Source organism: Rousettus aegyptiacus, unplaced genomic scaffold (genome assembly GCF_014176215.1).
Source record: "Rousettus aegyptiacus isolate mRouAeg1 unplaced genomic scaffold, mRouAeg1.p scaffold_m13_p_2, whole genome shotgun sequence".
NCBI lineage: Eukaryota > Metazoa > Chordata > Mammalia > Chiroptera > Pteropodidae > Rousettus > Rousettus aegyptiacus.
The window spans coordinates 81300017-81317426 of NW_023416295.1; the positions used below are offsets into that span (position 1 = coordinate 81300017).

A 17410-nucleotide genomic window follows, 5' to 3' on the forward strand; every position below is an offset into this window, starting at 1 on the left:
AAAAGAAAGCAAAAAAATCCTTCTCCTAAAAAACAAAACCAAAAAAAAACCTTTCATTAAACATCTATCCTAGGCTTAGAAATCTGCAGAAGTTGGTACGTACCCACCAACAGGAACTAAAAATTGGTATTGAGTCACTTTGCTTTTTCACACTCCAAATTTGTGAGGAGTCACATACAAAATGTGTGCCTTGCTCTTTTCCCTAACAACAGACTCTGACCTCAGAATGCCCCAACCACTCCTGATGATGGAAAAGGGACATCCTGAATTTACCTAGCTATCGTATGGTGATAATGCCTATGACTATGACACATGCAAAAGATCCACTTTGAAGCTGAGAATTTCAAAACAAAATACTGAAATATTGTTAGCATGGTCTCAGTGAAGTGGACAATTTACTGAATCTCGCACTCCCTTTCACCCCCAGAGACATTTGAGTATCTATGATAATAAAAAAAAAAAAAATGAAGGTATGAACAATACATACTAACAAAACCCACAACATTTCCCTAAGTATTCTTTGGCTCCGGAACATGTGACACTCACAGAGTTTCTCTCTCCAGCTCTGGCTCACCTGGAGCACTGTAGTCTCACCTGCCCACCTGCAGCTGGGGCTTGGATGGAAAGACCCCATCACAGCACCCAGAATATACAACCTGTCCAGCTGCAAAGGTTACACACTCAGAAGTGCCCCACACTTGGTGGTTCTGTTGTCTTAAATTCTTAAAATTATTATGAATAATTCTTAACAAGGGGCTCTACATTTTCCTTTTATACTGGGCCCATGCAAATTATATAGCTGGACTGGTGGTGCCTGCCTCAAAAGAGTTCAACTCACAGAAGCAACTGGTGAGCTGAGCGGGCAGCCATCGCAATGGGCTTAGCATCAAAGAACTTCCTTTGAATGAAACAGACTTGTTTTTATTCTTAGGAAGGAAGGACCTGACCCCACACAATCCCCTAAAAAATTACGAAAAAGTGGCAATCTCAATTCCATTTGAAAGATGGAATATTTAAGCCAATTAAGCCTAGTTTCCTTCTGGTTCTCTCCAATACCCCAGAGGGGAAGCCATCAGATGCGCGCTCAGGGAGATGCCATTAGTTATAGCTACCCAGCAAGAGCTGGGTTATGAGGCAGAGCAACACACACAGCAACCACTCCCAGCACAAAGGAAAGAAGCCCAAGGAGATATACTCACATCAAGGAAGCAGTTACCCTACGTAGAAAAGGCAGGATATAAATGCAGGTTAATACTTAGGTTAAAAATTCAATGAGAACTACTTCCATATGTGTATGTGTATTTTAAGTAAAAACGGAGGATATGAAATAAAAATGGTTTTTAAAAACTAGAGATGTTTTTAAGTGACAAAACTACTTATAAATTCTTCATTTTCTTAGGACAATGTCTCCCAGGAAACCAAAACTATTCTAACACTTAAAGTAAAATTTGAAAGAAAATTCTTTAGTTTACCGGAAAATTTCACTGAATGGTAGGGTCATGAGGGTAGACCACCCCCCCACCTCCATAAATGGCCCAAACTCTAACCTCCCCAAAGAGGGGAGAGCCAGACCACAGTATTACACACATTTCCAGAGAATTTCAAAGATGAGGCATCATCTTTAACACCAGAGAGAAAAGTCCTGTAGGCTGGGGGCCAAAAACAGTAAACCCAATCAGGTAAAAGCCAACCAAGTCAATCCCAATGAAGCAATTCAGATTTTCTTTTCAATGGTTTTAGAAAATAGACACTTTTGACTGGGTCCCATTAATTACCTCCCATATTCCAAAAGCGTAGCATGTATTCGAGATTCTTCATCAAGCAGCTCCTCTGCTCCCTGTTGGCGTTTGTATTTCCGACGGGGCTTGTAAATATCCTAAGTGAATGAGATAGGAGTTACTGAATGTGAAAAGGCTTCCCCCCTGAACTGGTTGCTAAATGCATTCAGCCAGTCAGGGGAGTGAGTCTTCACCCATCAAGGTGAGGGTACAGATCTCCTGCAGCAGAACAGTAGGCACTCAGGTGGCTGCCTGCAAGGAGTCTGCTATTTTGACTTTTATAGAGGTAGCGAACATTTCTATCCAATCTATTGCTTGTCAACTTTGTTGTAACTTTGTTTTTTGTCCTATGACATTTTAATAGTTTATGTAGTCAAACTTATCAATCATATCTTATTTTCTATCTCAGGTATTATATAATTCTTGTATGTTACTTTTATAGTTTATATTTAGCCTTTTCATCTATTCAGAATTTTTTTGTATAATGAAAGATAAGAATCTAGCTATTTTTTTCCTGAACGGAAAATTAAAAATCCTAACAAGATCAATAGTCTATCTTTTCCCTGATTTGAAATTATATGTACATAATATATGTAATAAACAAAACTTATATGTATATGACATGTAACAGGTGCTCAATTAATGTGGGTCTCCACCCCCTTGATAACCTGGTTTGTCATTCTATACCAAATGAATGTCTTTCTTGACAGTCAAGCTGACATTCAAATCTTCAGTAATATATGCCCAGGGCTCTGAGTGCAAGTAGGCAGTTGTTTATGCAAGCAAGGTGTTCTAGTTGTGTGTACCTGGATCTTTTCTTTTCCACTACCAGAGTTCACCATCTAATCTCTACCTGGACATCATCAGGGCAAATATTACTATCAGGTTTCTCCAGATAGTGGCATTTTTATTCTAATTAGAATTGATCCCCCCTTGATAATTCTGGTTAACTTTTATTATTACTTTATTTCTTATTATGAAAAATTTAACTATACAGAAAAAAATTTTTCTCTAACAAATATGACATAATTTAAATAATTTTGTGGAAAAAGAATGAAAAAGGGTATGAGACGATTCGAGAGGGTCATTTTTATAGCTTGCTACCACAAATATTCTCTAGTTTGCTGCTGGTGTCCAAATGAATAGGAAGCTATAAATAACATAAAACGAATTTATGGGGAAATGGAAAATATAATGAATCCATATGACGTCAGTTACTGAGTATGCTTTAATTTCTACTGAGCTCTACTATTATAGCAATACTACATAATTGGGCTTAACTGCTTTCTTAGTCAATGACTCAAATATAGGAAATTGGATTCTTCTAAAAAAAATTGACTCAAAACAATAGCATATTGAAAGCAACAGCTACAAGGACCTTTTATTCTGCCAAACAATGACGATGTTGGCCTTTGTGTAAGAATTCCTTATACTTTAAAGTGCCTCATAAACATCTCACATTTTGCAATTTATAGCTGCTCTATGAGGCAGAGGCAAGGTAGATGCTATTACCTCTACCTTACTTCTGAAAAGCAGAGATTAAATAATTTGTCCAGGATTGCCAAGATAATATTAGGCCTGGCCCTAGATGTACTAGCTGCTGGCCACAGAGTTTTTCCACTACACTAACTTGTCTCTGGGTGGACATTCTAGTCACCCACCAACCATTTCGGCTGAGCCCTCTTATGAGACTCACTACACAATCTGAGGCTGCCACATGAATCATTAGAATGATCTGGACTTAATAAGTACATCACAGGAATAGTAATAAGAACCTAAAAGTCAGAGGTTTCCAGGCCGACCAGAAAGAACTATTGCTGAGTCACCCTTTAAAGCAACAGGAGTCAGGAACACTATGTCTAGTCCTGTTTCTGCCACTAACCAGCTGTATGGACCTTGGGAAAGGTAGCTCCCTCAATAGGCCTCTATAAAATGAGGGCTGAACTAATAGATCTTGAAGGAGACTCCCAGTCTCTCATTATTTATGTTCTTTTAATCCTGAAAAGATACTGACTTGGTAACATAATTCCATCAACACTTAAAGTCTGAGATTAATTTTTAAAAAAAGTTCCGTGCTTTACATATGATTGCACTCTTAAAAAGGTATGCTAAATCAATTTATCTTTTGTCATTAACAGGTGTAGCAATGGCAGTGGCTATTATTTATTAAATGCTATGTGCCAGGCATATACTGCTTTATATATGCTGCCCATTTGATCCTCATACCTATGAGGGTAGTTACCCTTGTTTTCTATACATAGATGATGAAATAGGCACAGGGTTAAACACTTGCCCATGGCTATAAAGGTAGTAAATGATAGCAACAAGATGACTCCAGAACTGCTCTTAAGCACTCTGCAAGATGTTTTATACCTCAACTTTGATCGCCCTTTAGAGGTTCTGATCATTTGTTTCAGCAGATGCTAAAGGACACACGAGTAGACCTAAAAACTTAAGGTGACTCTTGTAAGCAGAAAACTCTTGTACTATGAGAGTCACAGATCTCTACTTCACAGGTCTTGCTACAAATCAGGTTCACCAATCGGAGCAATTACTCTTGAGTCACATTCCAAATGACACAAGGGGAAGTGGACGAGCACAGCACCTCAGCAGTGTCTGCAGCAAAGCCCTGATCACTGCTGCCCACCACACTCCTTTATGAACAAACAGACCAGGTGGAAACAGCTACCACCAATTTGGCATATACCCAAAAGCTCCACTGAACCAGACTACAACCAACTCAGCCGAAAGCAACATTCCCAAAATACTCAAGTTGCCTCCACTGAACTGAACAGTTCAAACTCAACTCTAACAGACACACCTCAGGCCATAAGGCCTGTGAACAGACTCTGCCTTCCATCTAAAGAGGCACCACAGATGTTTCCACCACCAATAGCAATGTCCTGAAAGAGCCTATAGAAAAAGTTATTATAACTGGGACAAAGTTTGTCTTTTTATTCTTACATTGATAAAACGACAACGGACAAAGCCCCTGGGTACTAAGTGAAGGACATGACAAGAGACTGATGAATGATGATCATTTCTGCAGAAAGGAATATGCCTATATGTTTCAAAGCTGGGGAAGCAGAGTATTATTCTCCAGAGACACTCCTAAATCGTGTTCCCTTTCTATTCTCTTTTACGAAGTCTGCTCTGCAGGGAAGTCTTCTGCTCTTTGAGTTCCAGCACAAGTCCCACCTCAGGTCTTCTTGAGTCTGCACCAAACAGTGTAACTTGGTGGGTAAGAATATGGTCACTGCATTATAGAAATGAGCCAAAGATGGCTTCTATATGTTGGCTCCTAAGCTTATTTCTTCATAGCATCTGAGATCTGTTGGCTCAAAAGCATACCAGTATCAAACTCCAATTTTTACACATCTAATTGTTTTAAATACAACCTCCCAAAAAGTAGATTTTTAGCCATTTATAGCCTATCTAAATGTAGACATTAAATGTAAACATATTCTGCTAAACTGCTCCCAGCACTTCCTTAACCAAACAGAATAAGCTCTGTGGCTATAAAGACTACAAGCAGCTGTTGCCATTTGAGATCTGTCTCAGAGTTTCCTGCTGTACTGCTGAAAAACATCGCCTACCATGTGAACCTCCTCTGTGAGCCCCTCATTCTCCAACTCTTCTGGATAGGTACCTAAACCTCTGGATGGTCATATGTGGCTAGGGACTTACCCTCCCTGCATGCAAACCTGTCAAAGCATCACCCAAATAAAGTCTGTGTGTGCTACTGCCACCTCGTGGTCATATCTTTTTTCCTTGATGAGCCCCTAATCCCTTGAATCCCTGACAACTGGAATGTCACTGCTTTCACCTCTGCTCCTACACTGCAGACTGGCACTCAGTGAGTGTTCAATACTACTAAATGAAAACATGGGAATCAGATAGGGTTTTTTAGTCCTTACTCCATAACTTATCGTCTATCTAATTTGGGATAAGTTATTTTAACTTCTGTGGCTTTCCATCTGTAAAATTGATAGATGTATAGTTGTTATGAGATTTAACAGTATCTGACAAACATAAGGGCAAAAATATGTATTTTTTAACATATAGATGTCTATATTCATAAAACTTTCTAATATTTTACTTATGTAGCCACATTTGCAATTTATGTACTGTATGTAAAGGCCCTCCTCATGGCATTCCATTCCATATGGAAGAACACAATGGAGGAGTAATTTTAAATGACATGGTCTCTTGAGTTCAGGAAAGCATTTCCTTTCAACGAGACTATAAGGTCTAAGAAGTCCTTTTTTCCCCCGTCCCCTCTATTTTTGTACAAAATTTTTTTTCTGTCCCTATTTTCATACAAAACTTTTTTGTCCCTTCTATTCTCATAGAAAATTCTAAACATTACTAAAAAATGCTCAATAAACAGTAAATGATTATCTTTTGGGGATTTGGGGAAAAATTCACAGGTACTCTTTACTCAAGGTTAAAAGGGAGTAACAGACCTCACTGCACAGGACAGATGCTCCATGAACAGGAAAGGCTCACAGCTCAAAAAAGGAAGAAGCTGTATAACAGCACACCAAGTAAGATAAATAAACAAATATGATTATGATGTGAAAGTGGTGAGGGAAGGCCTGCCCTGGGTGGCAACAGTTTCATTTTCTTAATGTCCTTTGAAAAATACCACCACCCATCAAGCAGGCATTCTACAAAGCAGCTAGCCACTTACTGTGAAAAGGAGATATTGAGAAGTCAAGAAAATAACACATTTGAAAGAAAGAAGAAGTACTTGGAATAATCCCCAGAATGAAGAAAAATGAGGCCAAGACAGTGCGAGCACCTCAAGGTGATGAGCTTGGAAGTTACAGTTCACAACAGCCTTTCTGCCCAGCAATCTGGCAAGAGATATACTAAAAGCCCTAGGTATAACCTTTGACCCAATTTCACTTCGTGAAATGTATCCTAAGTAAATAATTATAGATAATTTTTTTTAGGTATGAGGATGTCCTACATAATGGCCACCCTCCTGCCCCCACCCCAAAAAACCTAAGCTAGTAGTTATATCAGTACCACACAAGGAATAATCTCAAGCCACTAAAAATGCTAGGAAGGTATATTTATTGGCATGGGACGGTATGCTTGATTATACTGATAAATAAAATAAGCCTGCAACAAAACAAAATATAGAGTATGATGTCATTTTTTTGTTTGTTTGTTTTGTCTGCAATTTCTAATTCTCTATATTGATATCCATAACTGTACTTCCTACTTGAAATATCCGTAACTACCTTTGGCTGGTGGTACCATGGGTGATTTAGACTTCGTACTTATTCTTCATGTCCTAATTTTTCATTATTTTTACTACAGTATTAGTATAAAAGAAAAGTAATCTTTTTTAAAACTAAAAATCATGAGCCAAAAAAAAGGATGAGCTACATAACCAAGGACAAATACAAAAGATGGGTACAGTTCTATAAGGATCACCAAAGACAAGAATAAATAACATGTTTTGGAAAATATTAAAATGTTTAATTCTTTTTTTAAAAATAGAATTATTTCTAAGCAAGAATAAGTAAAAGCCTGTTGGTTGAGGCACACTGGTATGTTAACTGATGAAAAAAAAAAGACAGTATGACAATTTCACTTCGGCAACATTCTCCAGCTGGACAATGGATCTTCAAATGGGAAAAGTCACAGTAAACGACTGCAGAGGTTGTAGGGGCGCTCCCACCACTCTGGATGTGTCTGGGGCTATGGGACCCAGATGGATAATAACCCAGAATCCTGAAGTCAGGAACAGTACTGCAAAACTGGTGCCAGGAGACAGCAAAATCAAAGAGCAGGGAAAGAGGGAGAGAATTGAAGAAGTACCAACACCTGTTGCGTTTGAGGAATCAAATGTAAAATCAGTATCTGGCTGCTTCTTCCTGGCTCAGCAACTAGGAAATTTATCAGTCTTTCTGAGCTTCAACTTTATACTTTATGAAATGGAAATAATAATATATGACTGCCTGAGTGTTGGGGCGGATATAATGATATATGCTTGTAAAATGCCTAATTCGGTGCCTAGTACACTCAATAGGTGACTTGCACATATTTTATATAAAAGAGTGGGTCTAGAAACTAGGAACTTATATGTTACACTGTATTTTAATCCTTAATTTATCACTCACAATTTAAATTTAGGATCCTAGACTTGTCAATAATAAGAAACGCTGATAAGGCATTTGAAGAACAGAACTGGGAAAAGACTGAAGGAGAAGAAAACCCTCTGAGACTTCCAGAACCACAACTGATCATCCAGGAAAGATTTCATTCTCTTCACTGAGAAAAGGATTCTTCTCCTTGGGGAGAGTGACAACAAACAAAAAACAGTAAGCTGTTCCATTTCTTACACTGACTCATAGTAAGAAGCCAGGGACATGCACTGCAGCCCTGGAATCTCTTGTCAGCTGAAACTCATTTTAAGGCTGCAAAGAAGCCCTTGCAGAAGTGGTGGGTGGGAGGGATGGAGGTTAATGGCAATGAAGCTCAGCGAAGAAACCTAAGAAGACAACATTTGGAAGTGAGGAGTATTTTCAATAGACAGAGAAGAAAAATAAAACCCGAGGCCTCACTCTAGCCATCTACAGAAATTCTTTGCCATTCCTGCTAAAAACGTACTGTCAGTCCACTGACGATTTAGTTCATACACTAAAAAAGGAAATAAACTAAGCAATATGAACTGTTATTAAAAAGACTTGAGACTTTTTTTCCATTTTCTTTTATCCTGATATTATTTTCTAATCGGCTGCAAACTTTTTTACCTAGAGGCTCACAGCATAGTAATTACAAGACTGTGTTTGCATCCTGGCTCCATCATTATCCATGCGACCTTGGGCAACTTATATAACCTAACCTATCTGTGTCTTAGTTTCCTTACCTGTAAAAAGCAAACAAAACATACACACACACCACAAAACACAAAAAACTACTACTACTACTTCATAGGGTGTTGTGAGGACTAGATGAACTATATATAAATGTTCAGAACAATGCCTGGGCATTATGTATTTGTCATTATCATTATTACCTTAAATTCTATGCAGTCACATTACCAAGTAGAACAGTTTTTTTTACTTTTTTTTTTTTTTTAAAGAAAAACTCCATTACAAATGAAAAGAAGAAATAATGTGTCTCTAGAGGCCTGAAATTAATAGGTATAGAGATGCCAGGTCCTGTTTCAATGATAGGATGATCGACAGCTACAATAGCCTTTTATTCTGGGTGATACAGATGAAAAGTATGATGTTTTCTTACTCTCTACCCAGGGCTCAGAATGAGATTTACATATAAAGGTATTCAGTAAAGCATTACAAAAATTTTACTTGTATTTATTGTTTTTGAATAGGTAATACACAAACTTAATACAGAATTCAAAGAGAATTTCCCTTCTCCTGCCCCTGGATCCCCAGCTCCCTGTATCAAAGATAACACTGTTACCTGGTTCTCCTATTTTTCCAGAAATGAAACATTTAAAATAAGGGAAAGCAATAGCATATCCAACCAGCTGGTTATTATTTGTTACAACAAATGCTATTAGGAGGAATCTTTAATAGCATACAAAAGGCTATATACTGCTGTGCGGAAAAAACCCTACAAAATTATATTTAAAGTATAATTCCAATTCGGTATTAAAATGCACATTAAAAACATGGAAGAAATGTGTCCAAGCATCAAAAGTGGCTACTTCTGTGTTGTAAGATTAAGTTTGATTTTCTTTCCTTGTATCTCTCAATGTTAAAAAACAAAAGACAAAACAAAACAAAAAAACTTTGAAGTTCTAAACTGAACATCTATCATAACCAGGAAAAAAAATTACTTGTCATATTACGTGCTCTTTTTCTTATTATTTAATATTGCCACCAAATCTGAAAACAGTTTCTGGTTTCAAAGTGTAACCATCTTAAAGGTTTTCCACTCTTCCCATTTCCAAAATGGAATTAAGGAAAAGATACAAGTTACAACTCTAAAATGAGAAAGACTTCTTTTTTATTTTAAATGAGCACTTCATGTCTTTCATTATCAAATGTTTGTTATTCATTTTGGAGTAATCACCTGGGGAGATCACACACTTACTCTTAAAGTAAAAAACATGCAAAATAATACTATGCATTATTTTTGGAAGAGAATTTACACCCGGGCATTGCATTGAGGTTTCATTCCCATCAGCTCAGGTAGGAAGGCTGGGGGATGATATGGGGACTAGGCTGACAAAGTTCTGCTGGGCTCTGGCCCAGAGTGTTTTGAAAAGGCCCAAAGCTCTCCTCTGCCCCTTGCACTGGGGAAGTGGGGACATGTGTGCAGGTTCCATGGTTAAGATACTTGTGTATAATGACATAAGCTATCCCAGAATTTCCCACATAGAGCCCAGAAGCTACTCTGCCTGGTTTTTGGAGCTATTCAAAGTTTATACTTGCCATTGGCACAAATAAGAAAAGGTTCTGGGTGTTAAAACTAGAACAAAGAGAAACAAAAGGTAGTGGCTGTGGCCAGTTCTACCCATGAATGGTGGCATCTAGATATCTGATACCTGAGGCGGGCCGAGCGTCCCTCCTGGACAAGCCCAGCAGACAGAAACCTCAGGAAGCAAGGTTTTGTGATTTGAATCAAAGTGCTATCTGGAGGCTGTGAACCTACACCCTTCTTTTACAGAAGGACAGGGGAACTTACAGAGAGGTCAACAACTGTCTTGATGGCCTTTTCTTTTCTCTTTATAAAGTCATCGTCCTGTAAGACAAAATACAGGGATTAAACAAATCCTTTGTGAAAACTGAAGCTCAACTGGGCTGCTGGGAAATCTATCTTATAAATTGACTTCTTGTCACAACTTTGCTTAAAGAAGTCTCAATTTTCTAACAAATTGGAATATATTCTGCATGGGAAAAGCTAGGGCCTCTGCAGATGGCTCCAAAATAGATCCCTACAACTAATTAAGGAAAAAGAGAACCATAGAGTGTAGTGGTGAAAACTTCGGGCAAGTTACCTAACTCCTAAGCCTCAGTTTCTCCATCTGTAAGATGGGATGACACTATTAACCTCAGGGAGAAGTCCACCGGATTAAAGAGTAGAAGGCATGTGATACGCTGGGACTGCACTGTAGTAAGAATCCGATAGTTTACAGCTATTGTTTTTGCTGTTGCTATTGTGATTATTATTACTGTTACCATTACTGTAGGAATGTCCTAGGCAGGTCGTCTCTCAAAAAGCTTTATATGATGATACAGAAATATACTTGTGTCCTTGTAATTTAGAAAAAGTTCAGAATCAGTATCAAATTTGGGAGAAAAGGACAAAACTGTATGGCTTTACACTCAGTGCCCATTTAAAGAAGCAGTTCTAATAAACCAGGAGGCTTGGTTTCAATGCTGACCAGGTAGAGGCAGAGATTCCACACAGTGGCATGGACATGTAGCAGAACCTGAGTTTTCTGTGCTCGTTCCTGGGGAGTCTCTACGTGTGCACTCATGTTTTCAAGCAGACAAGAAAAGTAGAAAACTGACCTCAGGGAGACTGTAGGTTTTCTGGAACTGGGATATAGAGTAGGAACGGATGTAGTCACCCATCTCTTCTTTTGTTTCTATAGCTCGCTTCACAAGCCACTAGGGAAGAAAATTAGGAAACGTGAGTAGTGATGAAATACCACTGTGGTGAAGGCCAACTCAGAGATGGCACAACTCATGAACCAGAATCACTGTACTTGAATTGACCAGGTAATGAAATACTATCAACATGTACTGTCCTACAGGCGAAGCCACTGGCTAGGCATCTGAGATGCTAAGATCCCGTGGGATCTAGAGCTGAGCAGCTGTGCAAAAGCTTTAAAGCCTCACTTCAGATCCTGAGGGCTCAGTTTCCCTCTCTGTGTAAAGTTGAGTTAAGAATATCAGTTTCTTTCACCTCACAGTGCTACTGTGGAAGCAAATGAAATCACAAGTACTAGAGTGTTTTGTAAATACCTGAAGCAGAACACAAATATAAGTATTTCCTGGTTCTAGGCAGATCTTAATATAACTTTTTCTTGTGCGTTCACAGCACAGACCAGAGAAAGGGGAAAAACCACAGAGAACACCTAGTACAGCCCCTCATTTGAAAGATGAAATCCTGCAAATATTCAGATTTGAGAACAGGGTATACTGAGTACACAACCCTAGGCTTCATGTTAGTTTGACCCTCATAGCATTCTCTCTCTCAATCCATACAACATTATAAGGCAGTTAGTACTGGGTGCATTTTACAGAACCTGATGCTCAGAACGAGTCTGTAATTTGTCCATTGATCCATAGCTAGTAAGCCACAAAGCTGTAAGTCACAACTGGAGGTTCTTCCACACCAGAAGATAGGACATATGGGTTTTATTAAATGTTTCCCAGTTCTACCAGGCTGATACACAGAAGTAGCTGCTTTTTCATTTCTCTCTCTTAAAACTCGAGTTAATTAAAACACACACATACACACACCTACATCCCATAACCTGTGGAAGATCCAAGTACTCTGAGAGTGAGAGTGCGAAGAGCTAAAAAAAAAAAAAAAAAAAAAAAAAAAAAAAAAAAAAAAAAAAAAAAAAAAGAGCCCTTGCTTCTCCTCCTCAGTTTTTCATTCATCTCCCTTATTACTGAAGAACATTATGGAGGGGAATGCCATCTGTCAGGGTTCCCATTCTCTCTCCAGAGAGATCTATTACATCTCAAAAGCAGTTTTTGGACAGTAGCTTTGTTTCCCAGAGAGCACAGTCACACTTGCATCTACTATCTAGGGAAGTAGACACGTGTGGCTACAAGGACAGGAAGTGCACTTCCTCACAGGGGGAGCCAACTCAAGAAAAGTACACATTTAGGAAGTAAATGATTAGGGAGTTATCCAGGATAGGCGTAGCTGCAAATAACTACAAGAGGAATATTCTTTTGTTGTTAGCCTTTTCCATTTTATTTCCATCATTCCACTCCACCCCACCTCCAAATAATGGCCTCGGGCTCAGAATAAAAACCAAAAGCAGGGGCAGAAGGTCAGACAGCAATCAGAACTACTCTAGCTCCTCACCAGCACCCTTACTCAAAACTAAGGAGCCTGACTCTTGCTCAACTCAATTTTGCCCTGCTTTCCTTTGAATGGAGAGATTCAGTTTATAGCCTTTCATACTGTTTTCCTGTTGAGATCTGCCTCTGTTTATCAGATCTACACTAAGTTATTACTTGGCTGGATCCTGGAGAGTGTGATCAGATTAGTGAAGTCAAGCCTGTTGAGTCATCTGTTGAGTCATAGGATTCCCTTAAGAGAATCAATTGCTGTACTTTGGAGTTCCCAACAACAAGGGCTGTGGAGGGAACCTCCTGAATGGCCAAGCTCTGCGACAGGTCCCCCGCATTAGAAAAAAAATACCTATATTTACAGAATTCACATATCCAGCAGGGAAGAAAAAGAAGTGACCAAGAACTACCAGTGGCTAGAAGTTACATTGTTTTTCTCTTGACTGGCAGAGAGTGTTACGACAGCTTTGCTAAATGATGTCAACCTGGATGGTGAGTCTCCAGAATCACATAAGACAACTAGTTCAATGGTTCCCAACTGCTGGTATGACTTCTTTTACCGGTCTCCAGCAAAACTGGAAAAAACTATAAGCATGTGGTGAGTTTTTAATACTCAAGGTATTAAATCTGAAGGACTGTCCTTTAAACTGAGATTGGGGGTTAAACGGCCTTTCTTTTTAGAAAATGATAGAGAAAGCAAGATAGTTGTTACTTCTAAAAATGTCCTTGCCTGACAAATTTCAAAATCCTTTAAAATTTCAAAAGTCCATGAAATTAAGAAATCTGGTAACCAGTAGCCTAGACTCTCACACCCAGACAGGAAGCCCTCCAGCATTCTACTCACAACTGAACAATCGTGACACTCAAAATGCCCAATCTAACTACAGAAAATCACCTCCCTTTCACTCCCTTCTCACATTTGTACTAGATATTTTTGTCCTCAAAGTTCCACCATAGGGTTGTGTAAGGTCTAGTCACTAGACATCCAGGCTTTCACAGAAAAGGCATCTACTGTACAGTGTGATAGTGTTGGAGGTTTCAGAAATAATAGCACAAGGTCCCTACTTCCTGTTTCACAAAAAAGATTAGGTACCATTTCCCTGAGTTAGAGAGACAGAAAGTCTAACAAAGTACAAATCAAATGAGTAAAAGTCTTAGTTTCAAATTTAAAAATTTCATGTATTTGATTTTAAGTCTAATGCAGGAAAGATTCTCAATAATAGTAACAACAGAAATAGCTACATAATATTTATATAGCACTTATTAAAATGTGCCAGTCCTTGAGCTAAGTGCTTTACGTATATTAACTTAATTCTCATTTATAATGAGAATAATAGTACCTATCAGATAGGTACTATTATTTCTATTTAACAGATGAGGAGTTAAGTCATTTGCCTAAGATCCCAGAGCAGAGCCAAGATTCGAACCCAGGAAGTCTCCTTAACCCCTACAGTATATAATCTTGACACAGAACTAGAACACTTTTCTGGCAAGGGCAGCACACCTTTCTCCTTGGTGGCTACATAAATGATGGAGTGGGAAAAGTACAAGGCTTGAAGATAGGGAGTTCAAACTGGAACCTCTGCTTTTCCACTCACTAGTTCTATGCCTTTAAGCAATTCAATTACTCTGAGTCTCACTTTCCTTAGATGTTAAGATGGGAATTACAATAACTGCTTCAAAGTCTCTATTAGGATCAGATGCAAAATACTGTTCACACAGCAGGCAACAAAGGTGAATGCCTTTGCTCTTCTTCTTTTCCAAGTGCCTGGAGTGGACATACACAAGAATGTGCAGAATACAGGGAGCTGTTCAGCATGAACCACTTAATCACAGAGCCTTGGGGAAAAGCTGGGGTGAAGATAAGTCTCCATCAGACAGTCAGTCATCAAACGAGGACTGAATGCCTACAATGTGCCAGACATTCTATGAGGTGTTAGAGACTTAATAGTGAGCAAGACAGTCATGGTGTGTGCCCTCAGAAAGCTTACAGTCTGATGGGAGAGACAGATAACTAACCACACACTTGAATATACATGATACGAGCTGAAATTAAGGAACAGTCTTGTGAAGAAAGGGAATGTGGCCATATAAGGGGATCTAGCAAAAGATTTTAGATTAGGTCAGCAGAAGCTTTCTTGAGGAGGCTTGGTGGAACTAAGGTCTGAAGAAGGAATATAAATTAAATAGGTAAAAAGAGAAGGGAAGAGCTTTCCATCTGAGGAAAAGGCCCTAAGACAAAAGGAAGCATAATAACCATGAGAAAATCTGAAAGTCAAAGGGACTAGAAGAGAAAGAACAAAGAAAAGCAAGGAATGAGGCTAGATAGGTTGCAAGAGACCAGAGCATGAGGGTCTGTGGAGTTCTATACCAAAATGGCAATGGAAAGCAACTAATGGGAACATTCAAAGGTAGGTTGACAGTGTCAAACTAGGGGAGGTGGAATACCAGTGACATTTTGAGGACGACATCAGGAAATGTCACCACATTCTGCTGCCACCAAACCCTACCACACCCATTAGATCCAGGATCTAGGCCAGATGGCCCAAGAGCCAGAACCATTACAGGAATTTGATGTTCAGAGGATAAGAAACCACACAGAAGCTTTCACCTGAACAACAGGAAATATGTGAATAAAATCCATGCCCTGGATCTGGTGAGGCTCCAGCTGGTGTGGACACTTCATCCTTGGCAGGACTGAGACAATTTTTTCTGAGAGAGCTCTGTTTGGGGAAAAAAAACAAGCAAAGAGTGAGAATCACAAAGTGGCCCTTAAGACATTTCTCAAGTCTGGAAAGCATCCAAGAAAAATCTAGGGCTTCTCAATGACAAACTTTGACCAAGTTTCTCCTGGCTGACTGCAAAATTAGAAAAATAAGCACAATTCAGATGTGTGAGTATGTGTGCGCGCAAGGCCACAAAACTGCCTTCATCCTTAATTCTAAGGCTGTGTTCTACCTAATTTTTCTATATTAAAATATTTTGTTTCCTTATGAAATGATGGTGGCAAGTTGAGGTAGTAGTCACTTTTCAACATCTTTATATGGTAAAATAAAGTTATCGGTGCCCTATATTCTTATACATTTTATTTTTTCTGACCTACTTATTCCAAAAGTCTGGGAACCACTAGGTTACACATTAAAAATAATTGTTCTAAATATCATTCAGGCAAGAAATAATTACCAAACCTTGATCCTGATGTCTAGAATATTAAGACAAAACATGAGGCCTCAAGCTCAAAAAAATTTTTGGAGTTTTCTACCCTGGTAAAAAGTATTTTTAAAATTTTCTGATTCTCTAAAATCAATCCTAGATTTGGGGAACACGTGTCCTCACTCTTTTTTCCAGAGAGGAGAAATTCTGCACTTCTCATGAGGGACACCGATCTCTCTCCAACAACTTGCCTCAGTCTTCCTCCTAAATGGGCTGGGAGGTGGAGGAGAGGAATCAGGCTCCCCAAGGTCCCAGTGCATTCTTCTTCTCAGTCAGGAGGTAAGCTTCCTCTTCCTGCTACAGAGGTTTTCCCCCTCAATCCAGGCATGCATGGGACATTTTTATGGCAGGAGTGACAGAGGGACTTGTGTGCAAGTTCATTTCATCACAGATTTAAGCCTTCTCTAAGCAACTGATAATTGATTTCTAGCAGTCTAGTTCCTGTTTCTTATATATTAATTGGATCAGATTCAAGAGAGAAAAGAGATTATTTAGTGGTTCTGCTAAACCTCAAAGCCATGGCACACAGACCAGGAACCTTGAGAAACCCTCATAAGGTATGACCCTCTAGGGCCATATGGAGAAATGAGGGCTTCTGGCTCAGCCTACATGGGTAGTTTAGGTTATATTCCCATCTAAGACCCTTAAAAGAAATCTTAGCCCATTATAGCAACTACTGTGGCCTTGTTTACAAGAGTAGGACTATTTGCCAATAGATGATGGCCCTGGTGAACAACAACATCAGCAGGTCTTATGAGATGCTTTAAATTCAGTAAGTTTTGGGTCTGCCAAAAGTGTTCCTTGTTCAAAGAAATCTTGTACACCTTTATCTTTCCACTATTCCAAAATCTTTCCCAGGAGATGGATACCTTTAAGAGTAACATCTAACTTAGGCCTGAGTAAAAGCAATTATTGTCTTATTTATGTTTCCTTAGTGGGTTTCATCCCTTCCATCTTGGCAGAAACAAAGTTACCTAGGGACAAAAGCTAAATGTCTCCCCAGAAAGTGGTGTCCGGAAAACACACTAGGAAAAACACATATACATACAAAAAGTAACTATATAAGATGGAACCAAGGTTAAAACTGAGGAAGAAAATAGTCACACCCCCAGCGCCAATGATCATATCAATGTCAGATCCAACGTGTTAAGGGAAAAAAATATAGAAAGGGGAAGACTGATACCCTACTATACACATTCACATAAGATAGAAATATCCACCTTCTAGGAGGAAAGCACATGAGAGAACATGTTCACCCCCAAAAGGGGAGGTGTGACTTATTCAAAAAGTCTGAAATATCAAAGAAAATTGTCATGCGGCTCTCAGGCACTCCTGCAGTCCCTCCTTTCTCAGCAGCCTGTCTATAGACCACATGCATCTTCTCTACCA

General features: G+C 38.9%; 1 protein-coding gene across 1 annotated transcript in view; it reads right to left on the reverse strand.

Moving 5' to 3' along the window:
* The window catches only part of CCDC93 (coiled-coil domain containing 93), an 83774-nt gene that overhangs the window by 55628 nt on the left and 10736 nt on the right, over positions 1 to 17410 (reverse strand). Inside the window, exons 4-7 of the mRNA XM_036236022.1 lie at positions 15420 to 15531; positions 11285 to 11383; positions 10455 to 10511; positions 1776 to 1876 (exon numbers count right to left, since the gene is read on the reverse strand). Coding sequence (XP_036091915.1) covers positions 1776 to 1876; positions 10455 to 10511; positions 11285 to 11383; positions 15420 to 15531 — 369 coding nt within the window. The remainder of the gene's footprint in view (positions 1 to 1775; positions 1877 to 10454; positions 10512 to 11284; positions 11384 to 15419; positions 15532 to 17410) is intronic.